At 39.6% G+C, this 19,071-nt stretch overlaps 5 protein-coding genes across 5 annotated transcripts in view; 2 read left to right on the forward strand and 3 right to left on the reverse strand.

Annotated features, from left to right (window-relative positions):
- iqgap2 (IQ motif containing GTPase activating protein 2) overlaps positions 1–5,453 on the forward strand; it is a 38,849-nt gene extending 33,396 nt beyond the window's left edge. The window contains exons 30-38 of the mRNA XM_044110890.1: positions 248–380; positions 1,218–1,320; positions 1,406–1,547; positions 2,496–2,583; positions 2,937–3,149; positions 3,258–3,418; positions 3,533–3,676; positions 4,562–4,670; positions 4,930–5,453. Of these exons, the coding sequence (XP_043966825.1) occupies positions 248–380; positions 1,218–1,320; positions 1,406–1,547; positions 2,496–2,583; positions 2,937–3,149; positions 3,258–3,418; positions 3,533–3,676; positions 4,562–4,670; positions 4,930–5,043 (1,207 nt within the window). The 3' untranslated portion in view covers positions 5,044–5,453. The remainder of the gene's footprint in view (positions 1–247; positions 381–1,217; positions 1,321–1,405; positions 1,548–2,495; positions 2,584–2,936; positions 3,150–3,257; positions 3,419–3,532; positions 3,677–4,561; positions 4,671–4,929) is intronic.
- A 142-nt stretch (positions 5,454–5,595) lies between these two features.
- Positions 5,596–10,549, forward strand: f2r (coagulation factor II (thrombin) receptor). The gene is made up of 2 exons (XM_044110891.1): positions 5,596–5,921; positions 7,052–10,549. Exons 1-2 carry the CDS (start codon positions 5,837–5,839, stop codon positions 8,254–8,256), a joined length of 1,290 nt encoding a protein of 429 aa, XP_043966826.1. The 5' UTR covers positions 5,596–5,836; the 3' UTR covers positions 8,257–10,549.
- On the reverse strand, positions 9,946–12,426 carry LOC122827835. Its single transcript, XM_044110894.1, has 6 exons — positions 12,054–12,426; positions 11,800–11,945; positions 11,050–11,111; positions 10,822–10,932; positions 10,639–10,740; positions 9,946–10,489 (listed from the first exon to the last, which is right to left on the reverse strand). The coding sequence occupies exons 1-6, from the start codon at positions 12,306–12,308 to the stop codon at positions 10,458–10,460; spliced, it is 708 nt and encodes a 235-aa protein (XP_043966829.1). The 5' UTR covers positions 12,309–12,426; the 3' UTR covers positions 9,946–10,457.
- Positions 12,427–12,659: 233 nt separating this feature from the next.
- LOC122827836 lies at positions 12,660–15,198 on the reverse strand. Its single transcript, XM_044110896.1, has 6 exons — positions 14,755–15,198; positions 13,733–13,875; positions 13,553–13,620; positions 13,238–13,366; positions 13,049–13,144; positions 12,660–12,957 (listed from the first exon to the last, which is right to left on the reverse strand). Exons 1-6 carry the CDS (start codon positions 14,866–14,868, stop codon positions 12,866–12,868), a joined length of 642 nt encoding a protein of 213 aa, XP_043966831.1. The 5' UTR covers positions 14,869–15,198; the 3' UTR covers positions 12,660–12,865.
- Positions 15,199–16,780: 1,582 nt separating this feature from the next.
- On the reverse strand, positions 16,781–18,130 carry LOC122827838. Its single transcript, XM_044110900.1, has 6 exons — positions 17,956–18,130; positions 17,675–17,817; positions 17,513–17,577; positions 17,297–17,431; positions 17,076–17,174; positions 16,781–17,001 (listed from the first exon to the last, which is right to left on the reverse strand). The coding sequence occupies exons 1-6, from the start codon at positions 18,058–18,060 to the stop codon at positions 16,937–16,939; spliced, it is 612 nt and encodes a 203-aa protein (XP_043966835.1). The 5' UTR covers positions 18,061–18,130; the 3' UTR covers positions 16,781–16,936.
- Positions 18,131–19,071: the final 941 nt, after the last annotated feature.

Genomic DNA, 19,071 nt, shown 5'->3' on the forward strand with positions numbered 1-19,071 from the left:
AATGTGTGTGTGTGTGTGGTGCCATCTGCCCCCACTTTGTAAAGTAACTGACTCATCTTTACTGGAAATCCACTTTCGACTCGGTTTTCTGGGAATCTTTCAGTTCGAACTATTCACCCTGTCTGGAAAATAGTTTATCAGATGTTTTGTTGCTGATAGTTTTTTTTATTCTAGTCTAATGCTGTTTACTTTAACTCCACAATATGTTAGCCCCTGAGGCAGCCTAACTGTTGATCCTCTCCATCAGGTCATTTTTCCAGGCTGCATGCGACGTTCCTGAACCAGAGGAGAAGTTTAATGTTGATGAATATTCAGACATGGTGACTCTGAGCAAACCAGTCATCTACATCTCAATAGAGGAAATCATCAACACTCATTCGGTAAACCCTGACAAAACACACCGATCCTTCAAAAATTCCTGCAAAAAGGGGCGTGCTCCAGTGGCGTAGAGGTTAGCGCGCCCCACGTTTGGAGGCCTTCAGTCCTCGACGTGGCCGTCGCGGGTTCGATTCCCGGACCCGACGACATTTGCCGCATGTCTTCCCCCCTCTCCTTCCCCCTTTCCTGTCAGCCTACTATGAAAAAAGGGACACTAGAGCCCACAAAAGGGACCCACTGATGGGGGGAAAAAAAAATAAAAAATTCCTGCAAAAAATCTAAGCAATTTTTAAATTGTATTTCAAAGTTCGGTGCACGGTTTTGAAAGGCTTGATGCAGAATCGACCCAGAGTTGTTTTGAGGATATTTAATCTTTTATTACTTATTTTGTTTTCTTCTCACTACATCAATACTCTGCTTCCTTAGTTATATTTCCTAAAGTTTTCCTTGGAAAACAATTAATGGTGAAAAATGTGGGATAAAGCTAGCTGTGTTCTTTGTCATAAGATTTTCTCTACTCAGGAACTAAATTGAGATAATTGTTAAAACTGATGTTTTCTTTTCACATTAGGACAACTTCATAAAATATTCATTCACTAAAACATTTAGGGAACAAATAAATGTATATCCCTGTATATCCATTGCTTTAACATTCATTGCGCAACTATTAAAATATTAAGTAGTTTTACCTCCATGATGTGATCTTGACTTTTGAATTCCAGCAACCTTGCGAGTACTTTGTTTATTTTCCTGGTTCTGTATGGTTTCTCTATTGTTTAAGTAGCGAACTCCAGGTGTGTAGAAAAAAAACAAAAAAAAACACATCTGTTTTTACACAGCTGCTTTTGGAACACCTGGAGGCCATCTCTCCAGACCAAAACGACTTGCTGCACGAGCTGCTGCAGGACCTGGGAGATGTGCCTGACGTAGAGAATTTGCTTGGTATTGTAACCAATTCAGATTTTATTTAATCCCAGTTTGTCCACATTTTTCCTCGATCTACTAACCACACTGCTTTATTTTTCAGGTGAAGGCGCCGTGGACCCAGATGACTCGAACAGAGAAGCGGCTCTGAGTCAGCTGGCAAAGACTGAGATTTCTCTAACGTTAACCAGCAAGTTCGAGCTGCCAGAGGGAGACGACAAAGACTTGAAGACTCTCATGACGAAGTAAATTTATGGTTGGAACTCTGCTAGAAAAACTGAGCATAATAATTTTTCCAAGTATGTTGTACTTAAAATTATTTCATTCTGAGGCTTCAGACCTGGGACACTACTGTGTCAGCACTACTCTGTTAATATTCTGTGATCCACTGACTGTATTAGCACAGTTAGTGCGTCTCTGTGGTTGTCACTCAGTCACATATCTTTGTTGTCTTTCCTGCTCCTCTATCATGTCCTGTCACAGAGGAAGGAGTAACAAGGTTAGGACTATCTACCCTGTAAACCTGCATCCGTTTGGACTGCTTTCTGAAAAAAATCCACTGCAGTGCTCTTTTCCTTGTTTGCTCAGCAGTATTTAAATTTTTCTTTTACTGACTGAATACAAATGCCTTTAAAAAAAAACCCAAAAAGGGCTATCTTACCATGTAGAACGCAAAACAAAGTATTAATTTTAACAAAGTAGCAACTTGTCATCAGCCTTGTTTTTGTTTACCTTGGGAAAAAATGGTAACTAAAATACAATCAACAAAAAAGTAAAGTAATAAAGCTAAACATGATGCAGAGAGTGTAACTGTGATAAGGTAGCACCTCAATAACACTTAAAATATTAAGTCCTTTAATTAAGCAAGGCTGATCTGAGTGCTGCATTGGACAACCAACCAAGAACAGCCCAGACCAAAAAGACAAAACATACATAAACACATAAGAGACATGAAACATGATTTGAATAAAACACTAAAAAATTTAATTTATGAAAATTAGGTCACAGTCAAAGCCTGAAGAATAAAAGTGAAATTTAATATGGTTCCTATCTGACATACAATGAGTAATCCTCAGTTTTGGTTTTAAATCACATTTTAAATGATTACCAAGACCATAACTTCAGTCTTGTTCGAATTCAAACTAGCATTTTGTTCAATCTGAAGTTGCTTGTTTTTTTTTTTTCTTCCTCAGGACAAAAAAGCTGATAGTTGACGTGATTCGGATTCAGCATGGAGAGACGTTACCAGAAATACTTGAGACCCCAGCTACTGCACCACAGGTCATACGTTCTCCTACCTCAGCGCTTCTCAATTCCAGTCCTCAGGCCCCCCTGCTCTGCATGTTTTAGATCTACCTCTATTCCAGAGAAGCTGATTCAAATGATTGCATGACCATCAAATGCTGCAGAAGCCTGTTAATGACCCACATATTCAATCCAGGTGTGAGGCAGAAGGGAAACACCTAAAACATGCAAGCCAGGGGGGCGTGAGGACCGGAATTGAGAAACACTGCTTTAACTAAACTCCAGAGGCCAACTGTTGTTTACCAAAAGAAAACATTTTATGCAGTTTGCATTATTAATTTTCTCTTTCAGCATAGTGCGATAACTTTTTAAAACTTTTGTTTCTGAAGGAGTCAGAGCATACAAAGATTGTCCAGCGAAGGGCAGACCAGGACGCTCAGACACCAGAGGGACTGAAAAGCAGTCCAGCCGTGTTGGAGGACAGTCAGCTGCCTCTCGAGCAGAAGAAGAGGAAAATCTTGAGGAATCTCCGTAATCTTGAGCAGGCTGGACTCGTCACCGCCAGTAACAAATACCAAGACCTTATAAACGACATAGCGAAGGTTTAAAAGCACTTAATCCTGTTTTGTCTGAAAATACCAGCTTCGTGTTCTTCCAATAACTCTGTTCAGTGTCAGAATCTCAGTGAAGACTAAATCTCTGATCGACAGGACATTCGCTACCAGAGACGCTATAGACAAAGGAGAAAGGCAGAGCTTACGAAGCTTCAGCAAACGCTGACAGCGCTCAACTCCAAAACTGACTTCTTCCAGGAGCAGATGAACTATTACGACACCTACATCAAGACCTGTCTGGATAATCTTAACCGGAAGTGAGTGTGGATTTCCAAAATGAAAACCTCTATAAAAATAAGTGTTTTTTTTGTTGTTTTTTTGTGTGTATTATTTTGGCTGAATTGTTTTATTTATGGCTGTTTTGTCTTCAGGAATACACGCAGATCCATAAAACTGGACAGCAAAGGGGAAGAAAAGGGCAGTAAGAAGTGGAAGCCACAGTCTCTGAAGTACACGGCGGCCAGACTGCATGAGAAGGGAGTCATCCTGGAGATAGAAGGCCTTCAGACAAACCAGTAAGTTATCTTGTTATGGTGACATAATCAAATCTACAGCGCTCTGCAAAAGCGTTCATACAGCTAGATTTTGTCATGTTGCAACCGCAAGCCTTAGTGTGTTAAATTGGGTTTGAGTTTATGCCATCACACAACACAAAGTAGTGCAAATTTCTAAAAATAATTCATGGGTTTTATCATTTTTATAAATGAAAATCAAAAAAGTGTGGTCATCCTAAAACGGTGCTATCTAGAAATGAACCACCTTTCAGTGCTATCATGTGAAATTCCAACAAACTACATTGAAGTTTTTGTTTTGAAGTGACAATTTGTGAACAAGTTTATAAATGTGCAATATGTAAAAATGCATTGCCTTTCAAAATTAAATAACATGCTGCATCACATCTAAGAACAGGTCTACCTGTGCCTGTGGATTGAGAAAGCACTTCAGTTTTTAATTTATTTTTTGTTAAATAGATCTAGTATAATGATTTAAAACTGAAAGTTAGGTCTTTGTAAGCGTAGTCGAACCTTGAACTGCTTTCATTCTTTTCCCTGAACCAAAGGCAAAGGTGTGAAACTGAATTAAAATGATAGTGATTTGCCTTGTCTGCTCTTTTTTTCATTTCACGGAAAGAAGGTTTTTAGGATAAACTCTCCCACCTTTTATTCTCACTGCAAAATCATTGTTTATTCAGGCGTCACCAGAAAGGAAATGGAGAGAAATTACATATCCGCTGTCAAAATCTTAAATGTTTTTTACAGTTTGGACAGGTAAAACATATACACATCGGAGCTATGTTTTATGTTTCTATTAAAATTTTAGATTTTGTCATCAAGCATGTTAATTTTCCTCCCGTCATTTTCTGAGTTTTTATATTTATATTCTCTTTCTCGCCTCCAAAGGTTCAAAAATGTCATGTTTGACATTTCTCCCACGGAAGAAGTTGGAGATTTTGAGGTGAAGGCCAAATTTATGGGGGTTGAAATGGAAAAGGTCCAGCTTCATTTCCAGGTAATTATTTTCCAAGTGTGTCTGAATTTCCATGGAGAAAAGCCAAAAAAAAAAAGACACAACTAGACCAGAATGACAATCGCACAAGTTTCCTGTTTCTGTCAGGGAATGATGGCAGGAAGTGCGTGGAAATGAAGGCATTGTTTGTTTGTTTTTTTTAGACTCTCCTCATGAAGCAATAAAAATAGATAAAAAAAATAACTGCTTTAATTTAGTTCACGTCTTTAAATCAATCATAAGTTTTCTACTTTGTGTCCAGGACCTTCTTCAGCTGCAGTACGAGGGCGTGGCCGTCATGAAGATGTTTGACAAGGCCAAAGTGAATGTTAATTTACTAATCTTCCTTCTCAACAAGAAGTTTTATGGAAAATAAACGTGGAAGAGAAAGCAGGAGAACTGTTGGGAGAAAACTACTTGTGCCTTCACAAAACGTCTTGTTGTTTCATCTGCTTTTAATTTAATGGATCGCCTCCAAATGAAATGTCAATTCCTTGTCTGTCCAGTTTTTTTTTTTTTTCTATGTCTCGATTGTAAATGTAATGTACTTTTAGAAATGAATTTGTACTAATATTCATGTTTTATATGTAAAAGACACGCCTTCCAGAAACCTTGCATTTTGAGAAAACTGTCATGGTTTTATGAACATTACAGAAAAAAGCTGCAGTACCATCAGGTGAAAAGTGACGTTACAACATAAAAATGTGTAATTCTACAGTTTATTAGTGCCTTTAAAATATCTAAATAAAATGTTTTAATTCAACATTAAAAGCTACAGAAGATCTATTTTAATGTTGCTATTATTTATAATTACTTCTCAATCTTTGACCAATATCCAGAATAAATTACATTTGTGAATAATTATTTATTCAACCTAAATACCTAAATTGGTATTTAGATTTCTAAAGTTAATTCAAGGTTGGCTTACTATAAAGGCATTACAATAATAAATAATTGAGGAAATGGTGCATTTCAAAGATTTTGCCATTTGAGGAGAAAAATATTTTTAGTCTCGGATTGATGCTTCCTTTGTAAAGGGGAGGAGATCTATGTGGCTGAGAAGGAGGAGGATCCTCAGGACTCTCTAATTTGCTAAATGCTCACAGACAAAAGCACTTTAGAAACTCATCTGGGAAGCTGATAATTTCAGTCCACTGGATATTTGGAGGATGTACAGCAACAGCATGTTCCCTCTAGCATTCGGCTTGCTGGTTTTGTCTTTAAGTCGAAGCTCGGCACACTCCTCAGAAAATGGTGAGTACTTCTTTTAAAAACCGCCTGACATAATGAGAGCATAATGTGTGCAAACTTAACATTCAGACTCTCATTCTGTGTATAGAGCGATCCTTTAAAATGAGTTAGGTCGACCAAAATAACATTTTTTTCTTCGAAAAAATAGCATCGTCATAAAATGACTACGATGTACCTCAAATGCCAGTTTCCATTCACTACTGGGATCCATATTGGTCAATTTGAACTGAAAATGAAGGTGAATTCAAGAAAAACGATGCATTTTATATAATGTATTGCAGGAATGTAACTTTCTGGTGCAGAAAGAATCCATTTTGAATTATTCTACAGAACCGTATCATTCTGTATAGTAAAAAAAAAAGAAAAAAACTTAAATAGCATAATTCAAATGTAATTCCCTTATTGTTCTTTTGTATAAACCATGGCCATCTGTTTATATGGAGTGTAAATGTGATGGGACATGGAGAGCTATTTTCATTTAGTTTTTAGCGTGTTCATCTTACTGTTTCTTTAAACCTCATTTTTTAAAATGACTGTTGGCGTCTTGGGCTCTCTAACAACCATTAAAAAATGTTGGCACAAGCAGGTTGTATAGGAGAGACGAGAACAAATCTATTTCTGTCCTACCATTGTAAACTGTTTTTGCCCAATTGAGATTAAAAATTATATGTGGAAAAGCATCAGATGCCCACTACTGCAGTACCAGTAGAAAGTATTCACCCCTCTGCCAAAAACCCCAACATTTTGGTTATTTGACAAATTTTGCGACAAAACTTATGTCAAAATGAAAACTGATTTCTAGAAAATCATGATGTTTAAATAAAAAAGGTTTACCTCCTTTAAAGTGATTTACCTAATTCAACAGAGGTCCAGCCAGGTGGTGCTAGAAGACTCTCAGTGAGTGGGCCATCATTTGAGTGCAGGCACAGTAGCATAATACTTGACTTTCAGACACCTGTGTGTGGAAGTAAAGAAATATGCATGAAATCTACTTTCAGTATGACTCAATTCAGAGAGTATTTAGAAGTTGTTTATGCTAGCCAAATTGCACTCAAGTGATAGTGATGTATTTATACCTGAATATCTGAACCAGGTTGACGGTTGTTTCATTATCGCTTTGTGTCTCTCTAAAGGCTCCATGTTGCTACCTCGGACTTTCTCAGGGCGCTTTGTCCTGGTGACTGAAGAACCCATGGAATACATTGACCTGTCTGCGTTGGACAGTTTGAGCGACGATGACGGCTCAGGTTCTGAGACGGAGCAGAAGCCGTTCAAGAAACACGACCAGCACCATCGCTTGCAAAAGCACCTTGTCATCTCTGAGGAGGCCAAAGAGTTTCTCCAGGGTCACCTCGCGACAGCATTTGTCCCCACTGTTTACATCCTGGTCTTCATCACTAGCGTGCCTCTCAACCTTCTGGCCGTGGTGATGTTTGTCCACCGAATCCGTCCCAGAAAGCCTGCAGTGATCTACATGCTGAACCTGGCTTGTGCTGACCTTCTGTTTGGCCTGCTCCTCCCCTTTAAAATCGCTTACCATTATAATGGCAACAACTGGATCTACGGGTCCTTCATGTGCAGGGTGGTGACAGCAGCTTTCCACTGCAACATGTACTGCTCCGTGCTGCTCGTCTTGTGCATCAGTGTGGACCGGTTCCTGGCCGTGGTTTACCCCATGAACTCCCTGATGTGGCGGAGCCCTCAGACGGCTGCAGCTGTCTGTGCAGCCATGTGGCTCCTCTCCCTGGGAGGAGTGTCCCCCCTACTGATCTCAGAGCAGACACTATATTTACCAGACCTTGGGATTACCACCTGTCATGATGTGCAGGATGTGGAAACCCTGCAATCCTACTATGTCTACTTCTTCCCTGTATACTCCTCCATCTTCTTCTTCATACCTCTCGCCTTCACTACTGTCTGCTATGTTCGGATCGTTCAGGCTCTGGCGGCAGCCAACTTGGAGAACCGCTCCAAGAAGACGCGGGCGATCGTGATGACTGTGGTGGTGCTGCTTGTGTTCGTGGTCTGCTTCGCTCCCACAAACATCATCCTGATGATTCACTATGTTCAGATCAGCCACACATCCAGTGACGGTTCTTATCAGGCGTACCTGCTCTCTGTGTGCATAGGCAGCCTCAGCTGCTGCCTGGATCCTCTCCTCTACTACTACGGCTCCTCTCAGTGCCAGAAGCAGGTGGCTGCAGTGCTTAGGTGCTCACCACTGGCACCAGCAGGGAGCAGCATGGACGCACGCAGCACTCAATCGAGTGGATCAAGCGGCAGACCCTGCAAGATGGAAGGCATGTATAGTGGTCATTATAACAAGCTGGTGGCTTAAGGAGCCTGTTTCTGAGAAATAATACAAACGTTCACAAAAGTTGTCAAAGCTTTTTAACTTTTGAATCATTCTGGGAGTTTCATGCAACACAAAGTGGTGCATAACTTGGAACTGGAAGGACAAGGACATGTGGTTTCCTGTAAAATAGATGAAGTTGTAAAGTGAAACACGCATTTCTTTCCAGCTTCTCAGTCAAAAGTCTGAAAACATCAAGTCTTTGATTCATCAAGAGGCTGAAACTTTTGCCCATTCTTCTTTGCAAAACAGCTGAATCTCAAAAAACAACACAAAAAAAAAAGACTTTGGATGGAGAATATCTGTGCAGAGCACTTATTGCCAATCCTCAGGTCCAGACTTTGACTGGACCGTTTAGTCTTATCTACCTGCATTGATACAAACCCGTCTATTCTATCTCTGGCTGGATTTCAGGGTTAACCTGTATTTGACTCCATCCATCTTCTTTCTCATTAACACTGGTTAGCTTCTCTGTCCCTTATGATGAAAAGCCTCCCTGCTGACTGATGCTGCCGCCACTTTGTTCCACCGGGGGGATGATGTTTGTACTGTACACTTTGTAAACAAAAGAAAAAGTTCCTTTTTATGGCAGCATGCCCATTGTTTCCCTGCATGTCTTGTAACAAACTTTAAGCAGGACCTTTTTTTGTCTTTTTTCAACAAGGTTTTTTCTTGAGGCAAAAGTTTCAGAGCACATGACAAATAAAAAGCATTTTCTTTCCATCTGATCTGTGGATCTGCAGCTCATCCAAGGCCAACATGTGCTTCTTGGCTGCAGCTCTCAATAACTCCCTCTTGAAGTACCATGTAGAGTTCGATGGACTCCCATATCTGGGTAGCTGATTTGCAGTTGTTTCATACTTTTTACATTTTTGTATGATGGATTGGACTACAATGTTCACAGAGCGCCTGCACAGTGGCGCAGTTGGTAGAGCTGTTGCCTTGCGGCAAGAAGGTCCTGGGTTCGATTCCCAGCCCGGGGTCTTTCTGCATGGAGTTTGCATGTTCTCCCTGTGCATGGTGGGTTCTCTCCGGGTTCTCTGGCCCACAGTCCAAAAGCATGACTGTCAGGTTAATTGGTCTCTCTAAATTCTCCCTAGGTGTGAGTGTGTGAATCGTTGTGTGTCCTGTATGTCTCTGTGTTGCCCTGTTGCCCCTGGCGACCTGTCCAGGGTGAACCCCGCCTCTCGACCAGAACGTAGCTGGAGAGGAACCAGCAACCCTCCTGACCCCATTAGGGACAAAGGTGAACAGACAATGGATGGATGTTCATAGAGCAGCTGTGGTTATACTGAAAATAATCACACACAGGTGAAATCTGTTTACCATATGGGGGTGTCATGGTAACGGGGTTCGAACACACGCTGCACTTTTTATGTGTTACCGAAAAAAACACCCTTCCACTTTACACTTATGCACTACTTTATCTATCATAAAATCTCAAAACATTAAAATTTGTGTATGTAATGTGACGGCACATGAAAAAGTTCAATAGCGCTCAAGTTGGATGAAATAAATCTTTGGTTTTGGTTTGGGGTTTATGCATAAAGCTTTTACGCTGTATCTATCACATAACACTGTCACTGATTTTGCCTTCCTTGTCTACTCTGTCAGGGAACCAAACCATCAGCATCTGTTCCAGTATCATACAAATTACAAGTTGCAAACATAATGTCATATTTTATTTTTATTTTTTTGACAATGTGTAATTATGTACAGAAACTACGTAAGTAAAAACAAAGAAAAATGTTATTTGAATCATTAATTTTTTTTGGTTGTAGATTATAGGCTCTGCATCAGAAGAGTAACGCTCCTGGCCTGTTTTTTCTTTCCTCACTTTCTGAATGTTGTTGTGATTTTTGTTAATTCACAAACATATTCAAACATCAAGTGGAAAACTTCTCTTCAGAGAGGCAAATTAGTTAATTCTTGGATTTTGACAAAACATCAGAGTTTCTATGATAGTTTAAGGTCATAAATGAATCACCTTTAGGTAATTAATTTAAAAATTATGTTAGGAGAGAGCTTCACTAAACTGTGAATGAACCTGCTTGTGGAAGTCCACCTCTCAGTTTGAAGATCTCTAATAAAAAACAGCGACTGAGTCAAAGATTAAACTGTATATTTTGGGTTTCTGAATGGAGGTTGTTGGGCCTCTTTGACTCTGCATTTTCTTTTATTGCTGCTCAAATTTTCGTTTCTTTGTCCGGACACAATTCTGTAAGACAAAAGCAGAGAAGAACAATGCTTCATCGAATAAACAATACATTTAAGTACTGATTACTCTCATGTCTGAATTCTTAATTCCCAGGTGTAAGACCTCTTTCTGCATTGCCTCAAGACACAATCTGCAGTCGAGTCACTGACCTGCTGTGGTGTCGTAGCTGTGAAAGTTCTCTGGGAAGTTCAGACACTTTGCTTGCTTCCTAAAATGTTCTACATCTGTGGGATGCATTTTTCCTGTCCTTGCTGTGAAAAAAGGAATAAATCTAAAATATGCATGTATATTTCAAAATTTTACAGAGATATGCAGCGGACAGCGGCTCTTACTAAACTGCATGATGTATCTGCCTGTGATGTCCACGTTACGAAAAGTGTCTGTCCACAGCAGGCAGTCAGAACAAGTCTGCAGGAGGTGTCCTTTGTGGTCCGACAGGTTTTCTGAAAGTGCAGGAAAAAGTCGAACTTATTATGAAAGCCATAATCTGCTGGAGGCAGATTCTTTTTTTTTTTTGTTTTCTAGATAAGATGGAGGGCTGATGTTTGTGGTTGACATACTCCGAAATGTGGCTGTGAGTCCAGAGACGGTTGCATTTACTCTTCCAAAGATGCACCGCTGACTGAAAAACAATATGACAAGTTTTATGAGGCTTAAATCAATCTTACTTATGCATAACACTGCAAACATTGCAACATTTTTATGCTTCCAGAACATTTTGTCATGTTACAATCATAAAATTAATAGCATTTTTTTAGAATTTTTTTTTTCTGATTGGCCAACACAGAGTAGTACATAAATATATATATGTATGTATATATATATGTATGTATATATATATCTATATTTATATAGATATATATATATACATACATATATATGTATACATATATATATGTATATATATATATATATATATATAATTGTTTTTTTTAAAGATTGGCTGTTTAAAGTATATTTATGTGTTTGAGCAACCTAGCTTTAATTCAAACCACAATATCTGAAAATACTTGAAAAATGTCAAAAGTGAAAAACAAAAAATTGAGCAGAGATACTCCAGAAGACCAACAGCTGTATCTGCAGTAAAAGTTGTTTACACGACCACTTTGAATCAGATGTGTTCAATACACATGTACACGACAAAAAAAGGAGAACCATTATTTATTTTATTTCCAAATTTATTGATGGAATTATTATTATTTTATTTGCAAACTTAACAATTGCAAGGTAAAATTGGTCTACATAAAATCAAAATGCACATAAAATCCCAAGAAACTGCATAAGAGTTAGTGACTAGACAGACTACTCACAAGCAGTAATCACCCCATCGCAGGGCCACAGTCAGGTTGTCAGAGGTGGGCTGCAGCTCAATCCAAGAACTTTTCATGTACTCCAGTGCTTTGTGGTATGTCACTGGATCGCCTGCTCCCATCACATAAATCCATTTTCCAAATAACTTTCACCAAAATGTAAAAGAAACACCCACAAGCTAAATGATTCCCTGAAACTGTCTCAAAAAAAAAAGAAATCATTTGGAGAGGAGACAAAAATGAGCGGTACTCACCTGTTCTGGCTCCTCTGGCATGTAAGGCTGGACCAGCTCCTGGCAGTCCGGAGCAGACGCTGCACTCAGTGAAACCAGGGTCAGCAGAAAGCCGACGACAGACAGAGCCATGGTCAGACAGCAGATGTTACTCATCCTGCAACAGAAACCTTCTGATGTCGACTCATTTCCCTCCAAGCTTTCAGACGAAAAAAAAAAAAAAAAAAGACCTTGTTGTGTAAGTGCTAAAAACAAGGGAGGAGGGGGTTGTTGCATTCTCAAACGCTCCTGCAAAGCCTTTCCAGGAAACACTCAGAAACATGCAGATTTCTTTTGGACGGCTCTGAAAGAACTGCTCAATGGTCCTCTGTTGTAAACACCTCGGCTCCTGAATGAACTTCGGCAGGGAGCCACAACCTTTCAAATGTCCCAATAAAGGATCAGACTGAGTTTTGTATCAGCAGAGGAAAAGGCAATTGTCTGTTGGGCATCTTTCTCTCTCCCACTGGGTGTTACCCAGCGACAGTCTGTGTCGCTCTTTGGAGCTTCATTAGTTTTATTGTGTAGGGAACTCGGCACAAAATGATCCGACTGTGAAGAATGGAAAAATCATTTGCCAGAACATCATTCAGGGGGATTAAAAACTGCTTTTATTCACCGACAAGTACATCGACTGGGAAAAACCCCCCAACAAATTAAATCAATTTTAATGAGATTTAATTGTTCAGGCGAAACTACAACGAGTTGATCTACTGCAACATGATAACGCAGTTTAGTGCATGTTAAACTGGATCCATGGAGGCTCCCCACAGAGCTGGGACGACCTCTGTGCTTTAATCCTCAGCTGGCTGATTCTCGGCTTGATCCGTCTCTATTTTCCTAACAGCGGGTGATGTTCCCTCCCCCCTGTCATCTGGACACAGATCTGAAAAAAACAAAGGAGAAAATAATCACAAAATAATTAACTGTTTCCTCTGAGACTCATCCTACTTTGAGGACTTGGAAAAATGGCTGACCTGTGCTTACGAAGTGATACTCTGGGAGAAATCCAAGACATTCTGCTTGCTTTTTGAAGGTTTCCAGCTCAGACGGCTCCAGAGCTCCAGTGCGTGCTTTAAGGAAAGGAGACATATCAAATTGTAACCCAAAACACTCTGCGTTTCTGTTTCAATGACTTGGTAGAGAGTATATGTAAACTATCTCACTGAACAGAAACAGGTATCGGCCTTTTGATTTCCCATCAGGCAGTAGGGTGGTGTCCTCAGACAGGAGGCAGTCGCTGCACGTCTCATAATACTTCCCATCATGATAGGAAGTGTGACCATTGATTAGAACTGTAAAACATGGGAGAAATTACTCAGTTTGTCCCACATGTGTGAAGAATAAAGAAGACGTTTTCAAAAGCAAAGCTGCAAAAGCAACCCAAAAACTATTTGTATATTAGCTTGTAAAAAATGCTTTGTAAGCATGACATACCACATATAAACAAGTCAGTAAGACAATGTTTCAAAAATACATACAAGTGGTGTGACTTGTTATTCCCAATATGGAGACATTTGCTGCACCCTGAAGGCACTTCTCTTCACTACTGTGATGAAAAACAACAAAAATCAAGCCTTTAATTCACACAGGAGATCACAAACCATGACCACTGCATGGATCAGCCCGATAAGGCCATCAACATTCAGCAGAGCTCTTACAGACGGTCGGCCCAGTAGAGGGAGATGACTCCGCTGTCGGAGGTGGGGGACAGTTCCACCCAGGAGCTGTGCACCGACAGCAGGTCGGTCTTCAGGTCGTGCTTGTCCCAGGAGCCGACGTGGAGCACCCACTTTCCATAGATCTGCACATACAGTCACTGCACGTTTAACTCAGTTCTAACGCGCTTTCTTTATTCTTTAACAAGCCAGTTATTGCTGTGGTTTTGCAGAGGTCAGCTTCTTTTACTGACTAACTAAATTCTAACAGTGCAATTAGTCTCATATAATACTTTTAGTTATTGTATTTCTTTCTTAAACCACTTATCTTATTCACCCACCTTATTGTGTTGACTATTGATAGTATTATTTTTCTAATATTCCAGGCTTTGTTCGCTTCACAGTGCTACTGTAGTTGGTACGTCTGCAATACTTGTAGGGTTTTACAGGTGCAAAAACAATCATTTCTATTACTTTAAACACCAAACGACACGCTGTGACTTTGGAAATCACAAGAAAAGAAAGAAAAAAGAAAAGGGAAAGAAAACAATGACAAAAGCGCTAGAAACTTTAAAACAGTGGTTTTACATATGTCCTTGAAACTGAAGTTTCCATTGAGAATAATAGAATAAAATGTGATTAGGTAAAAATAAAATAAAAGAGAGATTAAAAGTTTTTTGATATAATAGATCCTTCCTTGGAAAAGTAAATAGACAAGTACAAGATGTGATGGAGGCTAATATAAAACTGTATCTGTGGCAGAACTTAACAGTCAGACACTTTAAGCAACAATTTGCTTGAAATAATGTTTAAAGTAGCTGTATTATTTGCTTTTATAACAGAATGTGAAGCACAATGTTGCATGTTATCCTTTTCAATAAAAATCACTCCCAACCCTAATTAATTATTGAAAGTCCTCTTTCTCATCTGCTGTAACCTCCCAATAAATCACTGAATCCTTTAATCAGTGCGAACGGTCAGCAGTCGGTGTTTGGAGGCTCTTCACTCATGTCAGATATACTCACAGGGCTGTGGCTGTCCAGCACCAGAGGCTTCACCAGCTCCTTGCAGTCCGGCTCGGACGCGGCGGCGCTCAGGGAGGTGAAAGCCAGCAGAGCTACAACCAGCTGTGCAGCCATGGTTGGAGACAGCAGGCAGCCGGGGAGCAACACTGATGTCAGGGATCCTGCTGCCAGCTACAGACCCCTCAAAGGAACCGAGGGACGCCTTCTAACAGGGGGCTGGGCCACACACGCAAGATGGGAGCTTTGTACCGAAAGATGTTCATCCTCCCCCCCCTTGCTTGTCCCAATGCACCCCAAAGAGCTGATATCTGTTTTAAATTCTTAATAACAACAATAATAATAATAATAAAATGCTGTTCCCGACACACAGTCACACAGATGGACAGCTGAATACACGTGCTTGGTCTCTGTGGGAAGCAAATGTTTAACTTTTCGCCGCCACTCAGCAGGGGTTTGAGTCCTATTTATCTTGTTACATAACAAGCAGCTGGCAAAGTGTGAATAGCAGGACCCCCACAGGTCTCAGTATGTGAGCTGAATGTTGCACAGTGTCAGGCACTTTCAGATACACAGAGACACAAACACATGGAAATTTCCCCCCATTCTGGCTTCATCTCTTCTGTTCCTAGCAACAACAAAAAAAAAAGAAAGAAATAAAATAAAAAATCTTTTAAATTGTTGTCAAAATGAAAAACAAACTGACCAACTTTTCCTATTTGCTCTGTATCAATAAAATATGTTTTGGCACAATGCAAATAAGCAGAATTTTCTCGATGCAAAGCACTTTTCATTTCTGAATGGGTCAACATGACTGGCTTGGTGCAGGGAGAGAGGGAAAGCAAAAACAGACCAGCAAACTCTGCTTAGCATTCAGGTCATGATCCTTAATATTAGAACCAAGATGGAGACATTTTCTGATCTTGTGACGGCTTTGTTATCTTAGAATATTACATTTCCGCTGTTTTCTGCATCTCAGGACTCTTGTTTGCGATAGCAATGAGAATATGCTTTGAAATTTAAACTCTAACCTCACTACAAAGCTCTATTTGTAAGCATTATATCTTGTAAAGCACAAACTGCTGCTTTGACAGTTCTTTAATTATTATTTTTTTGTAGCATAGAGCTCTGTCTTGCTGACTAATCTTGTATGAATAAATTGTCCAACAAGTTGCCGTTCTGTCATCAAAAGGAAACTATTTATGCACATCTTGGCATATCTGGGTAACAGGAGTATGAAAGGAAGGCAAAAGCTGGAAGGATAAAGATACTGAAAAACATTTTTAGAAAAAAGGCCCACAGTGAATGAAAAGCCAGTGGAGAGATTACAAGTTGTTGTTTTTTTTTCTTTTATTTCTTTTCTCACAAAAGAACAGAAGATGCAGGTCCTTCCTTTTCTGCTCTGTAAATCTGCTTATTGAACTTAAAAGACTTGTCATAAAACGCCTCGCTCACAGAAAAGTCAAACCTTGAATTAAGGCTTGTCACAAAGTATCGTACGATGCCACTTCCTTTCATGCTCAGTCAGACAGAACCGTAGAGTTTGAAGTGTAGTTTGTTACAAGCAGGGTTCCCCCACACTTTTCATGTCTTTTTCTCACTTGAATCTAATGTTTTTTTAATCCAATTTAAAACTGTAAATGCGAAACCTAAAAAGTTGTTTCCAGCCGATACTCGTGCATAGGTTTGCGCAACCAACAGATTGAGGGATGGATGGATGGATGGATGGATGGATGGATGGATACTGTTCAGACATTTTGACAAGGCATGAAGTCAAGAAACATAAATTTGTCCTCACTAAATGTCTTTGTCCATACTTATCCAGGCCTATAAAATTGCCCAATCGAATTTAAGACATTTCCAAATTTGTAGAAGCTCTACTGACAAAATAATTTTCCTCATAGGCGGGACCTGTAATGTACCACTCACGACTTCTTTACCGTGAAAGGAAATATATCGGGATAATAATTTCTGTTTTACATGCATTGCTGAGGTTTATCTTGAAGTACGTTGAACAGACAGCAGTGAATGGTTTGCAGCAGACTACATAGTTTATTTCCAAACAATTAATACAAGTTATGCTTCAGAGAGTTAACTAGGAAATCACATATGAATAGTGGTTAGGTCCAAAGAGTTCAGGAACGGCAGACATGAGGGCGGAAAGCAGACGGTAACTTGTGTTCTTCTATTGTTCTTCTGTATTTCCCTCCGTAGGTGCAGTGGTAGGTTCCCTTTCCTCAAGACAAAGGTCTGAAACACAAAGGAAGTCATGTTGTGTTACATACTGCAGACAGCTAAGTACTGACAGAAAGACCAAATCTTACCAGTAGTTTCCAGAAAATAGAAATCAGGTAAGAGCTTCAGACACTTCGCCTGTTTCTTGAAAACCTCAAGATCAGAGGCGTCCAGTTTCCCTGTCTTTGCTGTTATTTGTCAAAGGAGAAGTTGAACATTACTACAGTTTACAAATAACTAATAAATCTTTTTTTTTTTTTTGTTTTGTTTTTTGGATTGTAGTTGTTGAAGAAATAAACCTGACACTCACTGAAGATGTAGAGGTTTTTGCTTTTTCTTGTCTCCCCGTTCACCTCGGCCACCGCGTCGTCTACCCACAGGATGCAGTCGGCGCACGTCTCCAAAAAGTGCCCGATATGCTCATATGTGGTGGAGTTATAGTAAACTGAACCAGATGAAACATTACATTAACATGTTTTGCTACGAGAGTTGGTAGTATAACGCATTAAAGCAGGGACCTACTTACAGATCACCTTGGTCGTGTTTCCTGAAGTGCTGGAGTTAAGGGCCCCACAAACACATTTTCCTTCACTGCCAAAGGGAATTAAGATAACTCACACTTTAAAATGTTATCTTAGTAAAGCATTGCTGTTAAAATGATGTAACTGTAATTTCCAAGTGAATATACATTTTGTCCATGTACTGCAGACTGAATTCATCGCTGTCAGGTATGGTGGCGAGTTTAATCCAGGAGCTGTTCACAATCTTTTTTGCATTCAGGTTCTGTTCGCTGTCTGACGCTCCGGCATGCAAAACCCATTTTCCATAAATCTGTTCAGATGAAAGAACAAGTGTGAAGTTACTTTTCAGGAAGACATGCATTGTGATGCAAGAAAACCCCCGAAGGTAAAATCGTCTAGTTGTCGATTTAATGACTTGTTGATTCTGAGCAGCTGCTGCCCTGCTTACCTTGCTTCGGTCCTCCAGAGGTTTTATCAGTTCATCACAGCCTGGATCAGACGCGGCAGTCAGAGAGGAGAGAGCCAGCAAAGCGAAGCAAAACGGAACAAACATGGTGGGAAGCTGGAAGGAAGTCAAGTGGATGGGGTTGCAAGGACAGGACAACTGAGCTCTATTGGGAGGGCCTGGATTAAGAGCAGGAGACAATAATCACGTAACAGAGAGAGAGAAAGAGAGAGAGAGAGAGAGAGAGAGAGAGAGGTTTGATGTGGGCGGGCTGTATGGAAATGGGACAATGTGATATAATCATTTAAAGTTTACACCAGAGACAAGATCTAATGCCCGGTGCTTCTGGAAACCCTTCTCCATATTCACTTCATCTAATTTATCCTTGAAAAATGTCACGTAGTAAAATTTCTAATTTCATCTTTCTGTAAAGGAACAATATTTTTATATTCATCTCAGAAATATGGAACCAACACCTGTTTGAAAGCTGCATTTTATGACCTTTCATGTGGTTAAATATTGCATAAACACAACATTAACAGCATGTCGGTAATGTTTTAGCCTAAGCATCAATTTCACGAGTTCAGTGAACTGTGCATTGAGTCAGTCTGAGTCCCTTTAACTCAAACTGGCTGCACTGAAACAAAAAAGACGCTGGCAGTTTTCGCAGTTATGGATCCAAAAAACAGAGCCTTAATCTGAGCTTCTACAGTAGCTTTGATATTTCCAAATTGATACCAATGTCTAGACATATCACTTATCGTTATCATATTTATTTTTAAAACTATTAAAATTCACACATTTGTATTTGGTGTAATTTATGAAAGGAGGCTAAATAACACTAGTGATAATAAAACAATACGATGCCTCTATACGGGTTTTCATTACATCCTACCTTTGTTGAGCTGTGTAAACAGAAGTATCTTTTGGCCTGAAAGTCATATTGTAGTTTCTAATGCGATGAATTAAGTCTGGAATAAATGATCATGAGTGATATTTCAGCTTACATAACATTTAAACGAATAGTGATTAAGTAATTAAGATGACCCTCAGTTCAGAGGAAACCGGATCTTAAAGAAGAAGATGTATAAACAATGCAAACAACACACATACAGAGTG

This window comes from Gambusia affinis, linkage group LG03 (assembly GCF_019740435.1).
Source record: "Gambusia affinis linkage group LG03, SWU_Gaff_1.0, whole genome shotgun sequence".
NCBI lineage: Eukaryota > Metazoa > Chordata > Actinopteri > Cyprinodontiformes > Poeciliidae > Gambusia > Gambusia affinis.